General features: G+C 49.3%; 3 protein-coding genes across 4 annotated transcripts in view; all 3 read right to left on the reverse strand.

Annotated features, from left to right (window-relative positions):
* LOC134984807 (oocyte zinc finger protein XlCOF6-like) overlaps window positions 1-19,603 on the reverse strand; it is a 121,533-nt gene that overhangs the window by 65,935 nt on the left and 35,995 nt on the right. The window lies entirely within an intron of this gene.
* LOC134984806 (uncharacterized) lies at window positions 1,171-2,448 on the reverse strand. The gene is made up of 2 exons (XM_063950287.1): window positions 2,327-2,448; window positions 1,171-2,251 (listed from the first exon to the last, which is right to left on the reverse strand). The coding sequence occupies exon 2, from the start codon at window positions 2,241-2,243 to the stop codon at window positions 1,566-1,568; it is 678 nt and encodes a 225-aa protein (XP_063806357.1). The 5' UTR covers window positions 2,244-2,251; window positions 2,327-2,448; the 3' UTR covers window positions 1,171-1,565.
* Window positions 13,856-19,603, reverse strand: part of LOC134984809 (oocyte zinc finger protein XlCOF6-like) — a 41,768-nt gene continuing 36,020 nt past the window's right edge. Inside the window, exon 6 of one of the 2 annotated variants that reach the window (XM_063950292.1) lies at window positions 13,856-16,669. In XM_063950292.1, coding sequence (XP_063806362.1) covers window positions 15,102-16,669 — 1,568 coding nt within the window. In that variant the 3' untranslated portion in view covers window positions 13,856-15,101. Of the gene's footprint in view, window positions 16,673-19,603 lie in introns of both variants that reach the window. The other variant, XM_063950291.1, reaches the window with a different exon arrangement.

The raw sequence follows: 19,603 nt of genomic DNA on the forward strand, positions 1-19,603 counted from the left end.
GAGTGGCGTCAGTGGTCAGCACTTTGACACGCTAACATTTGTGGAACAACACAGCCCAGCATGACCCATTGCTGGACGGTGTTGTTCTACAAAGGCATGCGGTTCAAAGTGAAAGAGTGGCGTCAGTGGTCAGCACTTTGACACACTAACATTTGTGGAACAACACAGCCCAGCATGACCCATTGCTGGACGGTGTTGTTCTACAAAGGCATGCGGTTCAAAGTGAAAGAGTGGCGTCAGTGGTCAGCACTTTGACACACTAACATTTGTGGAACAACACAGCCCAGCATGACCCATTGCTGGACGGTGTTGTTCTACAAAGGCATGCGGTTCAAAGTGAAAGAGTGGCGTCAGTGGTCAGCACTTTGACACACTAACATTTGTGGAACAACACAGCCCAGCATGACCCATTGCTGGACGGTGTTGTTCTACAAAGGCATGCGGTTCAAAGTGAAAGAGTGGCGTCAGTGGTCAGCACTTTGACACACTAACATTTGTGGAACAACACAGCCCAGCATGACCCATTGCTGGATGGTGTTGTTCTACAAAGGCATGCGGTTCAAAGTGAAAGAGTGGCGTCAGTGGTCAGCACTTTGACACACTAACATTTGTGGAACAACACAGCCCAGCATGACCCATTGCTGGACGGTGTTGTTCTACAAAGGCATGCGGTTCAAAGTGAAAGAGTGGCGTCAGTGGTCAGCACTTTGACACACTAACATTTGTGGAACAACACAGCCCAGCATGACCCATTGCTGGACGGTGTTGTTCTACAAAGGCATGCGGTTCAAAGTGAAAGAGTGGCGTCAGTGGTCAGCACTTTGACACACTAACATTTGTGGAACAACACAGCCCAGCATGACCCATTGCTGGACGGTGTTGTTCTACAAAGGCATGCGGTTCAAAGTGAAAGAGTGGCGTCAGTGGTCAGCACTTTGACACACTAACATTTGTGGAACAACACAGCCCAGCATGACCCATTGCTGGACGGTGTTGTTCTACAAAGGCATGCGGTTCAAAGTGAAAGAGAGGCGTCAGTGGTCAGCACTTTGACACACTAACATTTGTGGAACAACACAGCCCAGCATGACCCATTGCTGGACGGTGTTGTTCTACAAAGGCATGCGGTTCAAAGTTTCTTGAATTAAACATGGTTCTACTCACCTTGGTACGCACAACACAACTTTATGCCGTCCACTTCATTTCTCCTCACCAATCCTATGAATAAGTCAAAAACACAGACTAGTGAATAGTAAATTCACACAATGAAAGCCTACTGTACACCATTACAAAAAGGATTTTTGAAAGAAAAAGGGGGTATCAGAATAGCTCTTTGGCCCATCATACATGTAGCCGCAAGGCGCTTTCATCCGTTACCACACGCGCCCGCATACATGCCCGCGCATGTATGCCTACACAAAGCTCCTTGGTAGTACCCGGTCACGGGTGGGGAAGGCCAACAAAGAAAAAACAATAGTAAGAAAAACAACAAACTAATGGGAGGGGAAGAAAGGGATACATGAAAAACATTTAAAATAAAATAAAATAAAATAATACGACCGGGTTTATGGTGGAAGTCTGTCCGGATCCTCTTCTTCCCCCTGATAGGGCGTGGATGTCCTGGGAGGCTGGGGAGTATGTAGACTGGTCCTCGGTGCCCATGCTGCTGAAGATTGTGCGGCCGGTGGTGGAGGCATCTGGGGGGTGGGGTACATCCCTGTATATCCCTGGTACATCTGTGACTGTCTGTACTGGGATGGGACTTGAGGAAGGGTACGATGCGTCCTTGTGGCTTGCGACGGCGGATATGGTGGATCACCAGCGTGTTGATGAGCTGGTACTGGGAGCTTATCATAGATCATCTGCAGTGTGGTTGCGATGAGCTGTTGGCTGGAAGAGGAGTGTCGATGACTCTCCGACATGTTCTTATTGCTTTCTGCCAGACATGAGGTATTTTCCACAAGCTTGAGCAAGGAATCGGACATAATGCTAAGTACGCTCCTATTCTCTCTACGATCTTCAATTATGATCTGTAGTATTGTGGCCGTGCTGTCGGAAAGAGTCTTCTGCAGTTCTTGCAGACTGTTGGACATTTTCTCCATTGTCCTCTCAATGTTGTCCAGTCTGCTTCCCACGACATTTGTGTACGTATCCTGGCGGGTCCCAATCTCCGATGCCAGGGTGTGAACCCTCTGAACAGTTGAGGGATTCTGCCCTTCCTGGATGTCTGCCACCACTTGCATTTGGGCAGCTGAAAAGAAAAATTGAAAATATTATACACATTCATCATACACTTGTTTGAAGGCTCACAATTCAATTTACTCACACAGGGATGTAGCAACTGCAGCCTGCTGCACTTCCACCTCGTCATCCTCTAACGACTCCTGTAGGAGATCCGGCCTGAAGTAGGAACCAATCCCCGAAGCTAGTCCGCTGCTGGTCCGTGGCACCACTGTTTGCAAAATAATTTTTTGGGGAAAGTTAATAAACTTTACACAACTGCTGACCCCCCCCCCCCCCCCCACAAAAAAAAATACAAACCTTCTCCATCCTGTGGTGCCGCTGCTCCAGGAGCTCCACTTGTCCTCGTTTCTGAAGACTTTTCAAGGGTCTGGCTGGATACATCTGCACGGCTGTCCTCAAACCCAAGAAAAGTCTCGTCTGTTAACCCTGTAGACTCAAACAGATCGGGTGATGGGTCCACAAGGGTTGTGTCTTGAGGCTCTTCAGTCCCAGAGCTCCTGGAGAGACGACGATCTGGTGATGGCCTGCGCGCAGGAGCAGTAGTTTGGCGCCCATCTTGTGGTGTGGTCGCCGACGGTGTCTGGCACACAGGTGATAGTCTGAGCGCTGACGTCGTCTGGTGCACAGGTGACAAACTGCGCGATGACGAACTGTGGCGCACAGGTGACGATATGCGCGCTCCTGATGCCTGCTGCACAGGTGACGGTCCGTGCGCTGGCGATGTCCTGTGCGCAGGTGATGTCCTCTGGGCAGGCCTGTCTGAAAAACAAAAAAACTCACATTAGCAAATACAAAATTTTTTCGTTAGTACAGCTCATGTGAATGTATTCTTACCATCAGGCCTCCTTTTGGACTGCTTGTCTCCCGCCTTCTTCCGTCATCTGGGCGGTTCTTCCTCCTCGGGAAAGCCATCGGATGGCTGGAGTCCACACCTCCGCGAACTCCTTCGACCATGGCAGGGTTCATGCACCTTCTAATAACGTTCTCCCAGGGTAGCCACTTCATATTGAGAGCCGGGCCACCTCCCGTAGCTGTCTCATGTCGGCGCTGAATCCCCATCTTCTTTTTGGTCTGTCTGCGGCAATCACTGTACCGCTTCATACAGTTTCTGGTGCTCCGGCGGTTTCCAGATACTGCAGTGACTTGGCTCGCGATGGAATCCCAGATGCTTCGCTTTGTCCTAGCTGCTGTGGTCTGTGCCCTTGGTCCATACAGAATGTCGTAGGACCTGTCGACGCCATCCACTAGGGAACAGTTTTCCGCCTCAGTGTATCTGGGTCCACGCGGCTTTTTCGGTCCTGCATCTTCACCAGAGGCTTCCTCCTCCGACTGCTCCTCTGGCTGGCTTCTTGCCTTTAGGAATTGAAAAAAAAACCCATGCATTTAATAAGATCGGTATGTACCTGTGAGTGTTAGTATCCCTGGCATTGCGCACATATACCTGTAGGTGTGCATGGCAGTGCGTAAACTAGGGTGGGTCAAGTTGAATGCTATTTGTGTCTGCAGGTGTTGTCAGTACCTTTCTACTAGGCTTTTTCTTAGATTTCTCATGGGCCCTTGACGACCGCGGCTGGTCACTGGATGCCTGGTCGGTCGTATCCTCCTCCCGGGTCGGCTCCCACTCCTCGTTGCTATGCAGGGATAGATCCGAGGGGGTGGGGGAAGGGGGGGGGGGGGGTCGGTCTGCTTGTCCCTGGACATCTCTGTTTTAAAAAGAACAAAAAAAAATAATAATTTTATATATATATATATATATATATATATATATATATATACAAACAGAGAACCCAGCACTCACCAAAGTAAACTCACTTATCCTCAACAATTCAATAAATAAATGATGGGGGTTTAGTTGGTGGATTGGCCAATGCACGGAAGCCTGTATACCGATTCAAGGTACCCCACCTTCATACAGGTCCTACACTATCACAGAGTCTTAAAACCTGACTACCACACTGCTGCATCATCTGCCTGCTAGATGTAATGTGTACCTGCCACAGACTTTATGGCTTTTAAAGGCACACTAGTCACCTATTGCACTGGCTCAAAGATGATTGCTAAAAAACAGCTGAGACAGGTTAAGGATAAGTGAGTTTACTTTGGTGAGTGCTGGGTCCTCTGTTTGTATTTATTAGAGCGATGTGGTCATGGGCTTCATGCACCCCGCCCTGTGAGTGGTAAGTGCAGCTGTGTGCCCCGCTTCTGTGGTGGAGAGTGCAGTGTTACATGCACCCCACCCTGTGAGTGGTAAGTGCATAGCTGTGCCCCGCTTCTGGTGCGGTGAGTGCTGTGGTTTTTACTCTGTGTGTATATGAAGGGGTTAATCTATGGTTAGCTCTTATTAACCGTGGCCACTAGCTTTCTCATGCACCCTGTGTGGACTTTATTATCCTGAACCTGTCTCAGCTGTTTTTTAGCAATCATCTTTGAGCCAGTGCAATAGGTGACTAGTGTGCCTTTAAAAGCCATAAAGTCTGTGGCAGGTACACATTACATCTAGCAGGCAGATGATGCAGCAGTGTGGTAGTCAGGTTTTAAGACTCTGTGATAGTGTAGGACCTGTATGAAGGTGGGGTACCTTGAATCGGTATACAGGCTTCCGTGCATTGGCCAATCCACCAACTAAACCCCCATCATTTATTTATTGAATTGTTGAGGATAAGTGAGTTTACTTTGGTGAGTGCTGGGTTCTCTGTTTGTATTTATTAGAGCGATGTGGTCATGGGCTTCATGCACCCCGCCCTGTGAGTGGTAAGTGCAGCTGTGTGCCCCGCTTCTGTGGTGGAGAGTGCAGTGTTACATGCACCCCACCCTGTGAGTGGTAAGTGCATAGCTGTGCCCCGCTTCTGGTGCGGTGAGTGCTGTGGTTTTTACTCTGTGTGTATATATATATATATATATATATATAAATATAAATTTACATTTACCACATTACATAATTAAATGCAATCACATGTCATGCTGCTGGGACCCCAGTTCTCAAGCAGGACCAAAACACCATCCCTGCACATACTGGAAATCAAAAATGTCTGACACACAAAATGTCTGACACACAAAATGGCTGACACACCAGTGGTAAAATAGGAGAGAAAAAACAGGTTTGACTGACAACCGACACAACATGTCGACCGCATGGCAGCCACAGACTTGCTCCAAATCACCCTAAACTAGTCAGAAATCATCCCAGCACACTCTGGAGGTACACCAGTGGTAAAATAGGAGGGAAAAAACAGGTTTGGCAAACAAACGACACCACATGTCGACCGCATTGCTACCGACACACACTAAAAATCAGCCCAAGCTAGCTAAAAATCAATCCTGCGCATGCTGGAGGTACACCAATGCAAAAGGAAGGCCCAAAAAGTAATTTTAAGAAAAGAAAAAATTTTTGAAAAACTACCCCAAAACACAAATCTCCACAAAAAAATGCAGCAAAACTAACAGGAGCTATACACATACCTGCACACATACCCAAACACCCCATGTACACCTCATGGCAACCCCCACTACACAAACACATACATGCAACACCAGACCCACATGTGGTACTTACCTGCAAATGTAGTAAAAGCTCCTAAAATGGCTCTCCTCCGGGGTAACAGGTATCCTCCTGTCTGTCCTGGAATAAAGCCTGCTGGGGTGTCCAAACAATACCACAGCAAACAACCAATTTGTTAGCTCTGCACCTCCTCACACCTCTCTGCAGGTTCACAAAATGGCTGCAGAGCACGCAGCAAACAAGCCCTAATAAAGGGCTGCTTTCGGCGGGAAGTCGAATTCGGGACGCCCATTACTCGCCGATTGGGCCGTTATCCGCCAAGGGGTGTGTCGAATCCGTTTTGCATTGCATATGGTGAATTCATGGTCCTGGCAGCAGGGCTGTGGCTGTCGAGTGCAGGCGAATTTTTAAACGGACGAAAAAAAGGCGCGATTCGCCCGCAATTGCATATACCCCTAATATATATACCTCTAATATGTTAATTAATGGACCGCAGTACTGCACATATCAGCTGATTCAGCTGCATTTAAATACAATCGATCTAATGTGAGTGATTACAGCTGAATCTGTATACAGTTTATATACAATCAGAAATATTGTGGCTACATTTTATCTGGTTATTATTGGCATAACTGTTTTTATTGTGTTGAACTCTAATAAATATTAGAAATATTTTTATTTATATACCATCAGCGCTCTTTTGTCTCTATTGAAACTTAAACAATCTATATCATCTAAGGCATCCAGTTGCCGCATAGGAGCTGCTGTCTAATAATCAATATGTTTGGTGCTCATTTAATACATGTAACATTGCATTAGCGCCTGATTTAGCTAGGTAATTATATCTTGCATTTTGTCACCTCACTGACGTGACAGGCTCAGCTGTCAGTCATGCAGCCCCACTGCGCCCACTCTCTCCTTACTCATACATACATGCCTTTCTGGGAGTGTCTCGTCCTGGTCAGTCATGCAGCCCCACTGCGCCCACTCTCTCTGTACTCATACATACATGCCTTTCTGGGAGTGTCTCGTCCTGGGTGTCAGTCATGCAGCCCCACTGCGCCCACTCTCTCTGTACTCATACATACATGCCTTTCTGGGAGTGTCTCGTCCTGGTTGTCAGTGATGCAGCCCCACTGCTCCCACTCTCTCTGTACTCATACATACATGCCTTTCTGGGAGTGTCTCATCCTGGTTGTCAGTCATGCAGCCCCACTGCTCCCACTCTCTCCGTACTCATACATACATGCCTTTCTGGGAGTGTCTCGTCCTGGTTGTCAGTGATGCAGCCCCACTGCGCCCACTCTCTCCGTACTCATACATACATGCCTTTCTGGGAGTGTCTCGTCCTGGTTGTCAGTGATGCAGCCCCACTGCGCCCACTCTCTCCGTACTCATACATACATGTCTTTCTGGGAGTGTCTCGTCCTGGGTGTCAGTCATGCAGCCCCACTGCGCCCACTCTCTCTGTACTCATACATACATGCCTTTCTGGGAGTGTCTCGTCCTGGTTGTCAGTGATGCAGCCCCACTGCTCCCACTCTCTCTGTACTCATACATACATGCCTTTCTGGGAGTGTCTCGTCCTGGTTGTCAGTGATGCAGCCCCACTGCTCCCACTCTCTCTGTACTCATACATACATGCCTTTCTGGGAGTGTCTCGTCCTGGTTGTCAGTCATGCAGCCCCACTGCGCCCACTCTCTCCGTACTCATACATACATGTCTTTCTGGGAGTGTCTCGTCCTGGGTGTCAGTGATGCAGCCCCACTGCGCCCACTCTCTCCGTACTCATACATACATGCCTTTCTGGGAGTGTCTCGTCCTGGTTGTCAGTCATGCAGCCCCACTGCGCCCACTCTCTCCGTACTCATACATACATGTCTTTCTGGGAGTGTCTCGTCCTGGGTGTCAGTCATGCAGCCCCACTGCGCCCACTCTCTCTGTACTCATACATACATGCCTTTCTGGGAGTGTCTCGTCCTGGGTGTCAGTGATGCAGCCCCACTGCTCCCAGTCTCTCCGTACTCATACATACATGCCTTTCTGGGAGTGTCTCGTCCTGGTTGTCAGTCATGCAGCCCCACTGCTCCCACTCTCTCCGTACTCATACATACATGTCTTTCTGGGAGTGTCTCGTCCTGGGTGTCAGTCATGCAGCCCCACTGCGCCCACTCTCTCCGTACTCATACATACATGTCTTTCTGGGAGTGTCTCGTCCTGGTTGTCAGTGATGCAGCCCCACTGCGCCCACTCTCTCTGTACTCATACATACATGTCTTTCTGGGAGTGTCTCGTCCTGGGTGTCAGTGATGCAGCCCCACTGCGCCCACTCTCTCCGTACTCATACATACATGTCTTTCTGGGAGTGTCTCGTCCTTGCTGTCAGTCATGCAGACCCACTGCTCCCACTCTCTCCGTACTCATACATACATACATGTCTTTCTGGGAGTGTCTCGTCCTGGGTGTCAGTCATGCAGCCCCACTGCTCCCACTCTCTCCGTACTCATACATACATGCCTTTCTGGGAGTGTCTCGTCCTGGCTGTCAGTGATGCAGCCCCACTGCTCCCACTCTCTCCGTACTCATACATACATGCCTTTCTGGGAGTGTCTCGTCCTGGTCAGTCATGCAGCCCCACTGCGCCCACTCTCTCCGTACTCATACATACATGCCTTTCTGGGAGTGTCTCGTCCTGGCTGTCAGTGATGCAGCCCCACTGCGCCCACTCTCTCCGTACTCATACATACATGCCTTTCTGGGAGTGTCTCGTCCTGGGTGTCAGTGATGCAGCCCCACTGCGCCCACTCTCTCCGTACTCATACATACATGTCTTTCTGGGAGTGTCTCGTCCTGGGTGTCAGTGATGCAGCCCCACTGCTCCCACTCTCTCCGTACTCATACATACATGCCTTTCTGGGAGTGTCTCGTCCTGGCTGTCAGTGATGCAGCCCCACTGCTCCCACTCTCTCCGTACTCATACATACATGCCTTTCTGGGAGTGTCTCGTCCTGGTCAGTCATGCAGCCCCACTGCTCCCACTCTCTCTGTACTCATACATACATGCCTTTCTGGGAGTGTCTCGTCCTGGCTGTCAGTGATGCAGCCCCACTGCGCCCACTCTCTCCGTACTCATACATACATGCCTTTCTGGGAGTGTCTCGTCCTGGTTGTCAGTGATGCAGCCCCACTGCTCCCACTCTCTCTGTACTCATACATACATGTCTTTCTGGGAGTGTCTCGTCCTGGGTGTCAGTGATGCAGCCCCACTGCGCCCACTCTCTCCGTACTCATACATACATGCCTTTCTGGGAGTGTCTCGTCCTGGTCAGTCATGCAGCCCCACTGCGCCCACTCTCTCCGTACTCATACATACATGCCTTTCTGGGAGTGTCTCGTCCTGGGTGTCAGTGATGCAGCCCCACTGCTCCCACTCTCTCTGTACTCATACATACATGTCTTTCTGGGAGTGTCTCGTCCTGGGTGTCAGTGATGCAGCCCCACTGCGCCCACTCTCTCCGTACTCATACATACATGTCTTTCTGGGAGTGTCTCGTCCTGGGTGTCAGTGATGCAGCCCCACTGCGCCCACTCTCTCTGTACACATACATACATGTCTTTCTGGGAGTGTCTCGTCCTGGGTGTCAGTGATGCAGCCCCACTGCGCCCACTCTCTCCGTACTCATACATACATGCCTTTCTGGGAGTGTCTCGTCCTGGCTGTCAGTGATGCAGCCCCACTGCGCCCACTCTCTCCGTACTCATACATACATGCCTTTCTGGGAGTGTCTCGTCCTGGTCAGTCATGCAGCCCCACTGCTCCCACTCTCTCCGTACTCATACATACATGTCTTTCTGGGAGTGTCTCGTCCTGGTTGTCAGTGATGCAGCCCCACTGCTCCCACTCTCTCCGTACTCATACATACATGCCTTTCTGGGAGTGTCTCGTCCTGGCTGTCAGTGATGCAGCCCCACTGCGCCCACTCTCTCTGTACTCATACATACATGCCTTTCTGGGAGTGTCTCGTCCTGGTCAGTCATGCAGCCCCACTGCTCCCACTCTCTCTGTACTCATACATACATGCCTTTCTGGGAGTGTCTCGTCCTGGTCAGTCATGCAGCCACACTGCTCCCACTCTCTCCGTACTCATACATACATGCCTTTCTGGGAGTGTCTCGTCCTGGTTGTCAGTGATGCAGCCCCACTGCTCCCACTCTCTCCGTACTCATACATACATGCCTTTCTGGGAGTGTCTCGTCCTGGCTGTCAGTGATGCAGCCCCACTGCGCCCACTCTCTCTGTACTCATACATACATGCCTTTCTGGGAGTGTCTCGTCCTGGTCAGTCATGCAGCCCCACTGCTCCCACTCTCTCTGTACTCATACATACATGCCTTTCTGGGAGTGTCTCGTCCTGGTTGTCAGTGATGCAGCCCCACTGCTCCCACTCTCTCTGTACTCATACATACATGTCTTTCTGGGAGTGTCTCGTCCTGGGTGTCAGTCATGCAGCCCCACTGCTCCCACTCTCTCCGTACTCATACATACATGCCTTTCTGGGAGTGTCTCGTCCTGGTCAGTCATGCAGCCCCACTGCTCCCACTCTCTCTGTACTCATACATACATGCCTTTCTGGGAGTGTCTCGTCCTGGTTGTCAGTGATGCAGCCCCACTGCTCCCACTCTCTCCGTACTCATACATACATGCCTTTCTGGGAGTGTCTCGTCCTGGCTGTCAGTGATGCAGCCCCACTGCGCCCACTCTCTCTGTACTCATACATACATGCCTTTCTGGGAGTGTCTCGTCCTGGTCAGTCATGCAGCCCCACTGCTCCCACTCTCTCTGTACTCATACATACATGCCTTTCTGGGAGTGTCTCGTCCTGGTCAGTGATGCAGCCCCACTGCGCCCACTCTCTCCGTACTCATACATACATGTCTTTCTGGGAGTGTCTCGTCCTGGTCAGTGATGCAGCCCCACTGCGCCCACTCTCTCCGTACTCATACATACATGCCTTTCTGGGAGTGTCTCGTCCTGGTCAGTCATGCAGCCCCACTGCTCCCACTCTCTCTGTACTCATACATACATGCCTTTCTGGGAGTGTCTCGTCCTGGCTGTCAGTGATGCAGCCCCACTGCGCCCACTCTCTCTGTACTCATACATACATGCCTTTCTGGGAGTGTCTCGTCCTGGCTGTCAGTGATGCAGCCCCACTGCGCCCACTCTCTCCGTACTCATACATACATGCCTTTCTGGGAGTGTCTCGTCCTGGTCAGTCATGCAGCCCCACTGCTCCCACTCTCTCTGTACTCATACATACATGCCTTTCTGGGAGTGTCTCGTCCTGGCTGTCAGTGATGCAGCCCCACTGCGCCCACTCTCTCTGTACTCATACATACATGCCTTTCTGGGAGTGTCTCGTCCTGGCTGTCAGTGATGCAGCCCCACTGCGCCCACTCTCTCCGTACTCATACATACATGCCTTTCTGGGAGTGTCTCGTCCTGGCTGTCAGTCATGCAGCCCCACTGCTCCCACTCTCTCTGTACTCATACATACATGCCTTTCTGGGAGTGTCTCGTCCTGGGTGTCAGTGATGCAGCCCCACTGCGCCCACTCTCTCCGTACTCATACATACATGCCTTTCTGGGAGTGTCTCGTCCTGGCTGTCAGTGATGCAGCCCCACTGCTCCCAGTCTCTCCGTACTCATACATACATGCCTTTCTGGGAGTGTCTCGTCCTGGCTGTCAGTCATGCAGCCCCACTGCGCCCACTCTCTCCGTACTCATACATACATGCCTTTCTGGGAGTGTCTCGTCCTGGTCAGTGATGCAGCCCCACTGCGCCCACTCTCTCTGTACTCATACATACATGCCTTTCTGGGAGTGTCTCGTCCTGGGTGTCAGTGATGCAGCCCCACTGCTCCCACTCTCTCTGTACTCATACATACATGCCTTTCTGGGAGTGTCTCGTCCTGGTCAGTCATGCAGCCCCACTGCTCCCACTCTCTCTGTACTCATACATACATGCCTTTCTGGGAGTGTCTCGTCCTGGCTGTCAGTCATGCAGCCCCACTGCTCCCACTCTCTCCGTACTCATACATACATGCCTTTCTGGGAGTGTCTCGTCCTGGGTGTCAGTGATGCAGCCCCACTGCTCCCACTCTCTCCGTACTCATACATACATGCCTTTCTGGGAGTGTCTCGTCCTGGCTGTCAGTGATGCAGCCCCACTGCTCCCACTCTCTCTGTACTCATACATACATGTCTTTCTGGGAGTGTCTCGTCCTGGCTGTCAGTGATGCAGCCCCACTGCGCCCACTCTCTCCGTACTCATACATACATGCCTTTCTGGGAGTGTCTCGTCCTGGTTGTCAGTGATGCAGCCCCACTGCGCCCACTCTCTCCGTACTCATACATACATGCCTTTCTGGGAGTGTCTCGTCCTGGCTGTCAGTGATGCAGCCCCACTGCGCCCACTCTCTCCGTACTCATACATACATGCCTTTCTGGGAGTGTCTCGTCCTGGTTGTCAGTGAGACAGTATATCTGGCACAGCTGTGTAATCATGTCTGTCAGTGATGCAGCCCCACTGCTCCCACTCTCTCTGTACTCATACATACATGTCTTTCTGGGAGTGTCTCGTCCTGGTCAGTGATGCAGCCCCACTGCGCCCACTCTCTCTGTACTCATACATACATGCCTTTCTGGGAGTGTCTCGTCCTGGTCAGTCATGCAGCCCCACTGCTCCCACTCTCTCCGTACTCATACATACATGTCTTTCTGGGAGTGTCTCGTCCTGGGTGTCAGTCATGCAGCCCCACTGCTCCCACTCTCTCTGTACTCATACATACATGCCTTTCTGGGAGTGTCTCGTCCTGGGTGTCAGTGATGCAGCCCCACTGCGCCCACTCTCTCTGTACTCATACATACATGCCTTTCTGGGAGTGTCTCGTCCTGGTCAGTCATGCAGCCCCACTGCTCCCACTCTCTCTGTACTCATACATACATGCCTTTCTGGGAGTGTCTCGTCCTGGCTGTCAGTGATGCAGCCCCACTGCACCCACTCTCTCCGTACTCATACATACATGCCTTTCTGGGAGTGTCTCGTCCTGGTTGTCAGTGAGACAGTATATCTGGCACAGCTGTGTAATCATGTGAGTGTGTGTGCTGAGCAGTGAGTACTGCTAGCAGCAAGCCTCACAGCTTAACTGCAGTGAATCAGTGTGGAGGGGAGAAGGGGGTTGCTACACCAATGAGACAAGGAGAGGAGGAGTGGTTGGATGGAACTCACACAGCAGGTGGTGAAAAGCTTAAAAAGGAGGAGTGGTTGGAAGAGGAAGGAGCTAGTAGGCTCAGAAAGGATTAGTAAGGACTCTCAAGGGAAATTGGAGTGGGATCCCCCAGGTACCAAACTGGGTAAAGAGCAGCTTTTAGGAAGGAAATTGTTGAGCCAGTCCCTGTGGTTGTCCCTTCTCTGCCTCATGTGGGGTGGATCCTTGGACTTTCCAGTTCCTCAGGAGGCTGTGGATTTTTCTTGCCCACTACCTGGTGGGTCTGTGGTCATCTCAGGCCATGAACCTCCCAGATGCCTGGACTCCAGATAAACATGACATGGTCATGGAGATGGTCCTGGGCTCTGTAGAGGAGGAGGTGGAACAAGCAAAGGAAAGTTGTGTCCCTTCTGAAGGGGCAATGGTGGACATTGTGAATGGTGAAGGGAAGGTTTTTGTGGGTGAAGAGGGAGTTATTCCATATATAGCAGAAACATGGGTCCTCAGCCTATACGATGTGCCACCATTAATGTGGCTTCTGTCTTGTCCGACCAAGCTTGATCTATGGGCTGATTTTTTTTTATTTCTGCAGTAGACTAGAATAAGCCCAGACAGTCCCACTTCCATTATACCACCTGAATGTGACGGTCAGTGACCACCGTGCCATCACTTACCTGTATGATTACACGAAACAGAATGATGGAAAACTTACACGGTTTCTTTACATCTTCTGGGGTCCACTCCGAGATTAGACATTATGGCGTAATTACTCAGACGGGAATATAAAACAGATAAAAAAATAAAAGATTTAATGTAATAATTAGATGCAAACAAAAGCTTTTATTATGAGATCATACAGAGGAGTATCCGCACCATATAGATGTAACATACAACAAACCACTGCAGATGTAACCCGGGTGACTCTAATGCACATTATAATATACAGGGTATATATAGATAGGATCTTGTATCTGAAAACACTCAGCACTCCTGATCAAGATGAGTGTCTGCAACAAGTTAGGCAAACTAGAAGTGAAAACATGTTCCAATGGCCGCCATATTGTCGTGCAGCAATACAGATTGTGCAAACTGGTATTAGACATTCACATTTACACAAAGCACAAGATACAAAATAAACAGCAGAAAAAAGACCTAAGCATTTAGGATGTATTATTTAGGAAGTAAATAGAGGTACATTAATGAAAAGCGTGAGTAGCAGTCATCAGTCTATTTGTGACGTTCTCTAGAGTGGTGGTCTCTTGGACTGTGCAAGGCAGTACGTTCCATGGTAAGGGCTGCAAAGTTAAAAATTTGACCCTTAAATGAATGACAGGAGATTCTTGGTACTGCTGGTAACAGTCCTTCATCTGTAGAAGCAAGCAAGCAGGGCAGTAAGGAGGCAGAAGCTGCTTCTAGCACCTTGGACCATGTAATGTTGGGCTGGGAAGGTCAGTTAGCCAATTATGAAATAGATTTGTCATCTTACAGGCAGCCGGTGAAGGGAGCAGAGAATGGGTGTTATGTGGCAGGAACGGGCTGGTTAGGTAACAGCTTGGCTGCTGCATTATGTACTATCTGCAAGCTCTGTAATTATTTTGCTGGGTGACCCAGGTAGATGGCATTGCAGTAGTCTATGAACTTCCGAGGGAATCAAGTGTTTGATTCTGGCTATGGTCCACAGATGGAAGAATGAGGATTTGTATGTGGCAGATACCTGATGTCTGTGTCAGCCACATACTAGGACAACACAAAGATTCAGCACACGTTCAGTATTTTGCGATTCTGAACACCAAAGCATAAATCCAGATGGTTGGTAAAGCTGTAGTCTTGTCCTTTGTTGGTGAGCTTCTATTATGTTTCACAAAGACTGAGTCATAGCCAACTGGCATCATCCACCCCTGGCGCTCAGCTAGACAACCATTTATTGGTATTAGGTTCTCAGTACATGGAGCAAAAAGCAGGTCATCTGCATAGCAGTGGTAGACCAGGCCATGACGTCTGATTATATCACCCAGTGGTAGCATGTATATTTTATAAAGCATAGGAGATAGGATTCACCCTTGAGGAACATTGGATGACAGTGATGATTATACTCCAGAAGATTTAAATGGTTCCGTACTTGGGTAATGTCTAATGTGTTCAACAAGAGCGGATTTATTTCTCTCACAGCATGAAAATGGCTTCTCACCTGTGTGACATCTCTGATGTGTAACAAGATGTGATTTCTGTGTGAAACATTTCCCACACTCAGAACAGGAATACGGCTTCTCACCTGTGTGACTTCTCTGATGTGTAACAAGAGATGATTTCTGTGTAAACCATTTCCCACACTCAGAACAGGAAAACGGCTTCTCACCTGAGTGACTATTCTGATGTTTAACAAGAACTGATTTAAATGCGAAACATTTCCCACACTCAGAACAGGAAAACGGCTTCACACCTGTGTGACTTCTCTGATGTGTAACAAGAACTGATTTCTGTGTAAAACATTTCCCACACTCAGAACAGGAAAACGGCTTCTCACCTGTGTGACTTCTCTGATGTGTAACAAGAGCTGATTTCTTTGTAAAACATTTCCCACACTCAGAACAGGAAAACGGCTTCTCACCTGTGTGACTTCTCTGATGTGTAACAAGAGCTGATTTCTTTGTAAAACATTTCCCACACTCAGAACAGGAAAACGGCTTCTCACCTGTGTGACTTCTCTGATGTGTAACAAGAGCTGATTTCTTTGTAAAACATTTCCCACACTCAGAACAGGAAAACGGCTTCTCACCTGTGTGACTTCTCTGATGTGTAACAAGAGCTGATTTCTTTGTAAAACATTTCCCACACTCAGAACAGGAAAACGGCTTCTCACCTGTGTGACTTCTCTGATGTGTAACAAGATCTGATTTCCATGCAAAACATTTCCCACACTCAGAACAGGAAAACGGCTTCTCACCTGTGTGATTTCTCTGATGTGTAGCAAGATTTGAGTTGCGTGCAAAACATTTCCCACACTCAGAACAGGAAAACGGCTTCTCACCTGTGTGACTTCTCTGATGTGTAGCAAGATTTGAGTTGCATGCAAAACATTTCCCACACTCATAACAGGAAAACGGCTTCTCACCTGAGTGACTATTCTGATGTTTAACAAGAACTGATTTCAATGCAAAACATTTCCCACACTCAGAACAGGAAAACGGCTTCACACCTGTGTGACTTCTCTGATGTGTAACAAGAGCTGATTTCTGTGTAAAACATTTCCCACACTCAGAACAGGAAAACGGCTTCTCACCTGTGTGACTTCTGTGATGTGTAACAAGAGCTGATTTCTTTGTAAAACATTTCCCACACTCAGAACATATCAGTGGCCTCTCACCTGCCTTAGCTGGATGATGGGTAATGGGCTTTGTGTTCTGTGTAAAACATTTGGCATCTATAGAACATGGAAACTCTGTATCTACTGTCAGAGCTGTAACAGATGCACCAATATCAGAGTGATCAGGAGAACATTTCCCAGGATCAGGGGGATCAGCTGATAGAGCTGGATGTATAATTGGGGTAATGGGATTATCTCCTGGAGAATCCTGTCTACTGTCATTATCTTTTATGTCACAATCCGGGGATAACATTAGTTGTCCTTCTGAGATATTCCTGCTTGTGTGTCCATCTGCTGGAAATAAAATACATTATGGAAAATAAGATTTCTCTGACGTCCTAGTGGATGCTGGGGACTCCGTAAGGACCATGGGGAATAGCGGCTCCGCAGGAGACTGGGCACAAAAGTAAAGCTTTAGAACTACCTGGTGTGCACTGGCTCCTCCCCCTATGATTAGAAATGAGAATAACCGCGCTGTTGCCGGGATTTAAGTGTTTTAGCTGCCCTGAATAAAAATAAACAATTCAAATAGATACTAAAACAAGGCGCTTGTGACAATATGTATTCTATTTTGCAACAATTTAAATGTTGCAATACTGTAGTGCAATACCTGTAAAAAAGAAAAGGATTAGTAATGTTTACAGCTCCTTTTGTGTTTATTTTCAGTCCTGCCGGATTTTTCTGTAAAACCGGCTCCTTATCCCATTGAAATCTCTGTACGGGGTGACGGTAACCCCGTAGTATAGGGAAAGATAGGGTTACCGTCACCCCGTACAGAGATTTCAATGACTTCCTCCCCCTATGACCCTCCTCCAAGCCTCAGTTAGATTTTTGTGCCGAACGAGAAGGGTGCACACTAGGTGGCTCTCCTGAGCTGCTTAGTGAAAAGTTTTTTATGTTCAGTGAGACCTGCTGGCAACAGGCTCACTGCATCGAGGGACTAAGGGGAGAAGAAGCGAACTCACCTGCGTGCAGAGTGGATTGGGCTTCTTAGGCTACTGGACATTAGCTCCAGAGGGATCGATCACAGGCCCAGCCATGGATAGGTCCCAGAGCCGCGCCGCCAGCCCCCTTACAGAGCCAGAAGACAGAAGAGGTCCGGAAAATCGGCGGCAGAAGACGTCCTGTCTTCAACAAGGTAGCGCACAGCGCTGCAGCTGTGCGCCATTGCTCTCAGCACACTTCACACTCCGGTCACTGAGGGTGCAGGGCGCTGGGGGGGGGGGGCGCCCTGAGCAGCAATAAAAACACCTTGGATGGCAAAAAATGCATCACATATAGCTCCTGGGCTATATGGATGAATTTAACCCCTGCCAGAATACACAGAAAAACGGGAGATAAGGCCGCCGAGAAGGGGGCGGAGCCTATCTCCTCAGCACACTGGCGCCATTTTCCCTCACAGCTCCGTTGGAGGGAAGCTCCCTGGCTCTCCCCTGCAGTCACTACACTACAGAAAGGGTTAAAAAAGAGAGGGGGGCACTAATTAGGCGCAGTATTAAAAATACAGCAGCTATAAGGGGAAAAACACTTATATAAGGTTATCCCTGTATATATATAGCGCTCTGGTGTGTGCTGGCAAACTCTCCCTCTGTCTCCCCAAAGGGCTAGTGGGGTCCTGTCCACTATCAGAGCATTCCCTGTGTGTGTGCTGTGTGTCGGTACGTTTGTGTCGACATGTATGAGGAGAAAAATGATGTGGAGACGGAGCAGATTGCCTGTAATAGTGATGTCACCCCCTAGGGGGTCGACACCTGAGTGGATGAACTGTTGGAAGGAATTACGTGACAGTGTCAGCTCTGTATAAAAGACAGTGGTTGACATGAGACAGCCGGCTACTCAGCTTGTGCCTGTCCAGACGTCTCATGGGCCGTCAGGGGCTCTAAAGCGCCCGTTACCTCAGATGGCAGATACAGACGCCGACACGGATACTGACTCCAGTGTCGACGGTGAAGAGACAAACGTGACTTCCAGTAGGGCCACACGTTACATGATTGAGGCAATGAAAAATGTTTTACACATTTCTGATAATACGAGTACCACCAAAAAGGGGTATTATGTTCGGGGAGGAAAAACTACCTGTAGTTTTCCTGAATCTGAGAAATTAAATGAGGTGTGTGATGATGCGTGGGTTTCCCCCGATAACAACTGATAATTTCTAAAATGTTATTGGCATTATATCCTTTCCCGCCAGAGGTTAGGGTACGTTGGGAAACACCCCCTAGGGGGGATAAGGCGCTCACACACTTGTAAGAACAAGGGCTCTACCCTCTCCTGAGATGGCCGCCCTTAAGGATCCTGCTGATAGAAAGCAGGAGGGTATCCTAAAATGTATTTACACACATACTGGTGTTATACTACGACCAGCAATCGCCTCAGCTTGGATGTGCAGTGCTGGGTTGGCGTGGTCGGATTCCCTGACTGAAAATATTGATACCCTAGATAGGGACAGTATTTTATGGCCTATAGAGCATTTGAAAGATGCATTTCTATATATGCGTGATGCACAGCGGAATATTTGCCGACTGGCATCAAGTCTAAGTGCGTTGTCCATTTCTGCCAGTAGATTATGGACACGACAGTGGTCAGGTGAGGCGGATTCCAAACGGCAATTGGAAGTATTGCCTTATAAAGGGGAGGAGTCATTTGGGGTCGGTCTTTTAGACCTCGTGGCCACGGCAACAGCTGGGAAATCCACGTTTGTACCCCAGGTCGCCTCTCAACATAAGAAGACGCCGTATTATCAGGCGCAGTCTTTTCGTTGGCAAGCGGGCAAAGGGTTCCCCATTTCTGCCCGTGACAGAGGGAGAGGAAAAAGGCTGCAGAAATCAGCCAGTTCCCAGGAACAGAAGCCCTCTCCTGCCTCTGCCAAGCCCTCATTATGACGCTAGGGCTTTACAAGCTCAGGCACGGTGGGGGCCCGTCTCAACAAATTGGAATTCGAGACGTCCCCCCCTCGCCGTTTCCTAAAGTCGGCTTTACCGACGTCTCCCTCTGACAGGGAGGCAGTTTGGGAAGCCATTCACAAGCTGTATTCCCAGCAGGTGATAATCAAGGTACCCCTCCTGCAACAGGGAACGGGGTATTATTCCACACTGTTGTGGTACCGAAGCCGGACGGCTCGGTGAGACCGATTCTAAATCTAAAATCTTGAACACTTACATACGGAGGTTCAAATTCAAGATTGAGTCACTCAGAGCAGTGATTGCGAACCTGGAAGAAGGGGAC

This window comes from Pseudophryne corroboree, assembly GCF_028390025.1.
Source record: "Pseudophryne corroboree isolate aPseCor3 chromosome 3 unlocalized genomic scaffold, aPseCor3.hap2 SUPER_3_unloc_82, whole genome shotgun sequence".
NCBI lineage: Eukaryota > Metazoa > Chordata > Amphibia > Anura > Myobatrachidae > Pseudophryne > Pseudophryne corroboree.

Bases quoted from the DNA above. Each gene is read 5' to 3' on its own strand.
- LOC134984806 (XM_063950287.1), bottom strand. From the start codon at position 2,243: ATGCAAGTGGTGGCAGACATCCAGGAAGGGCAGAATCCCTCAACTGTT.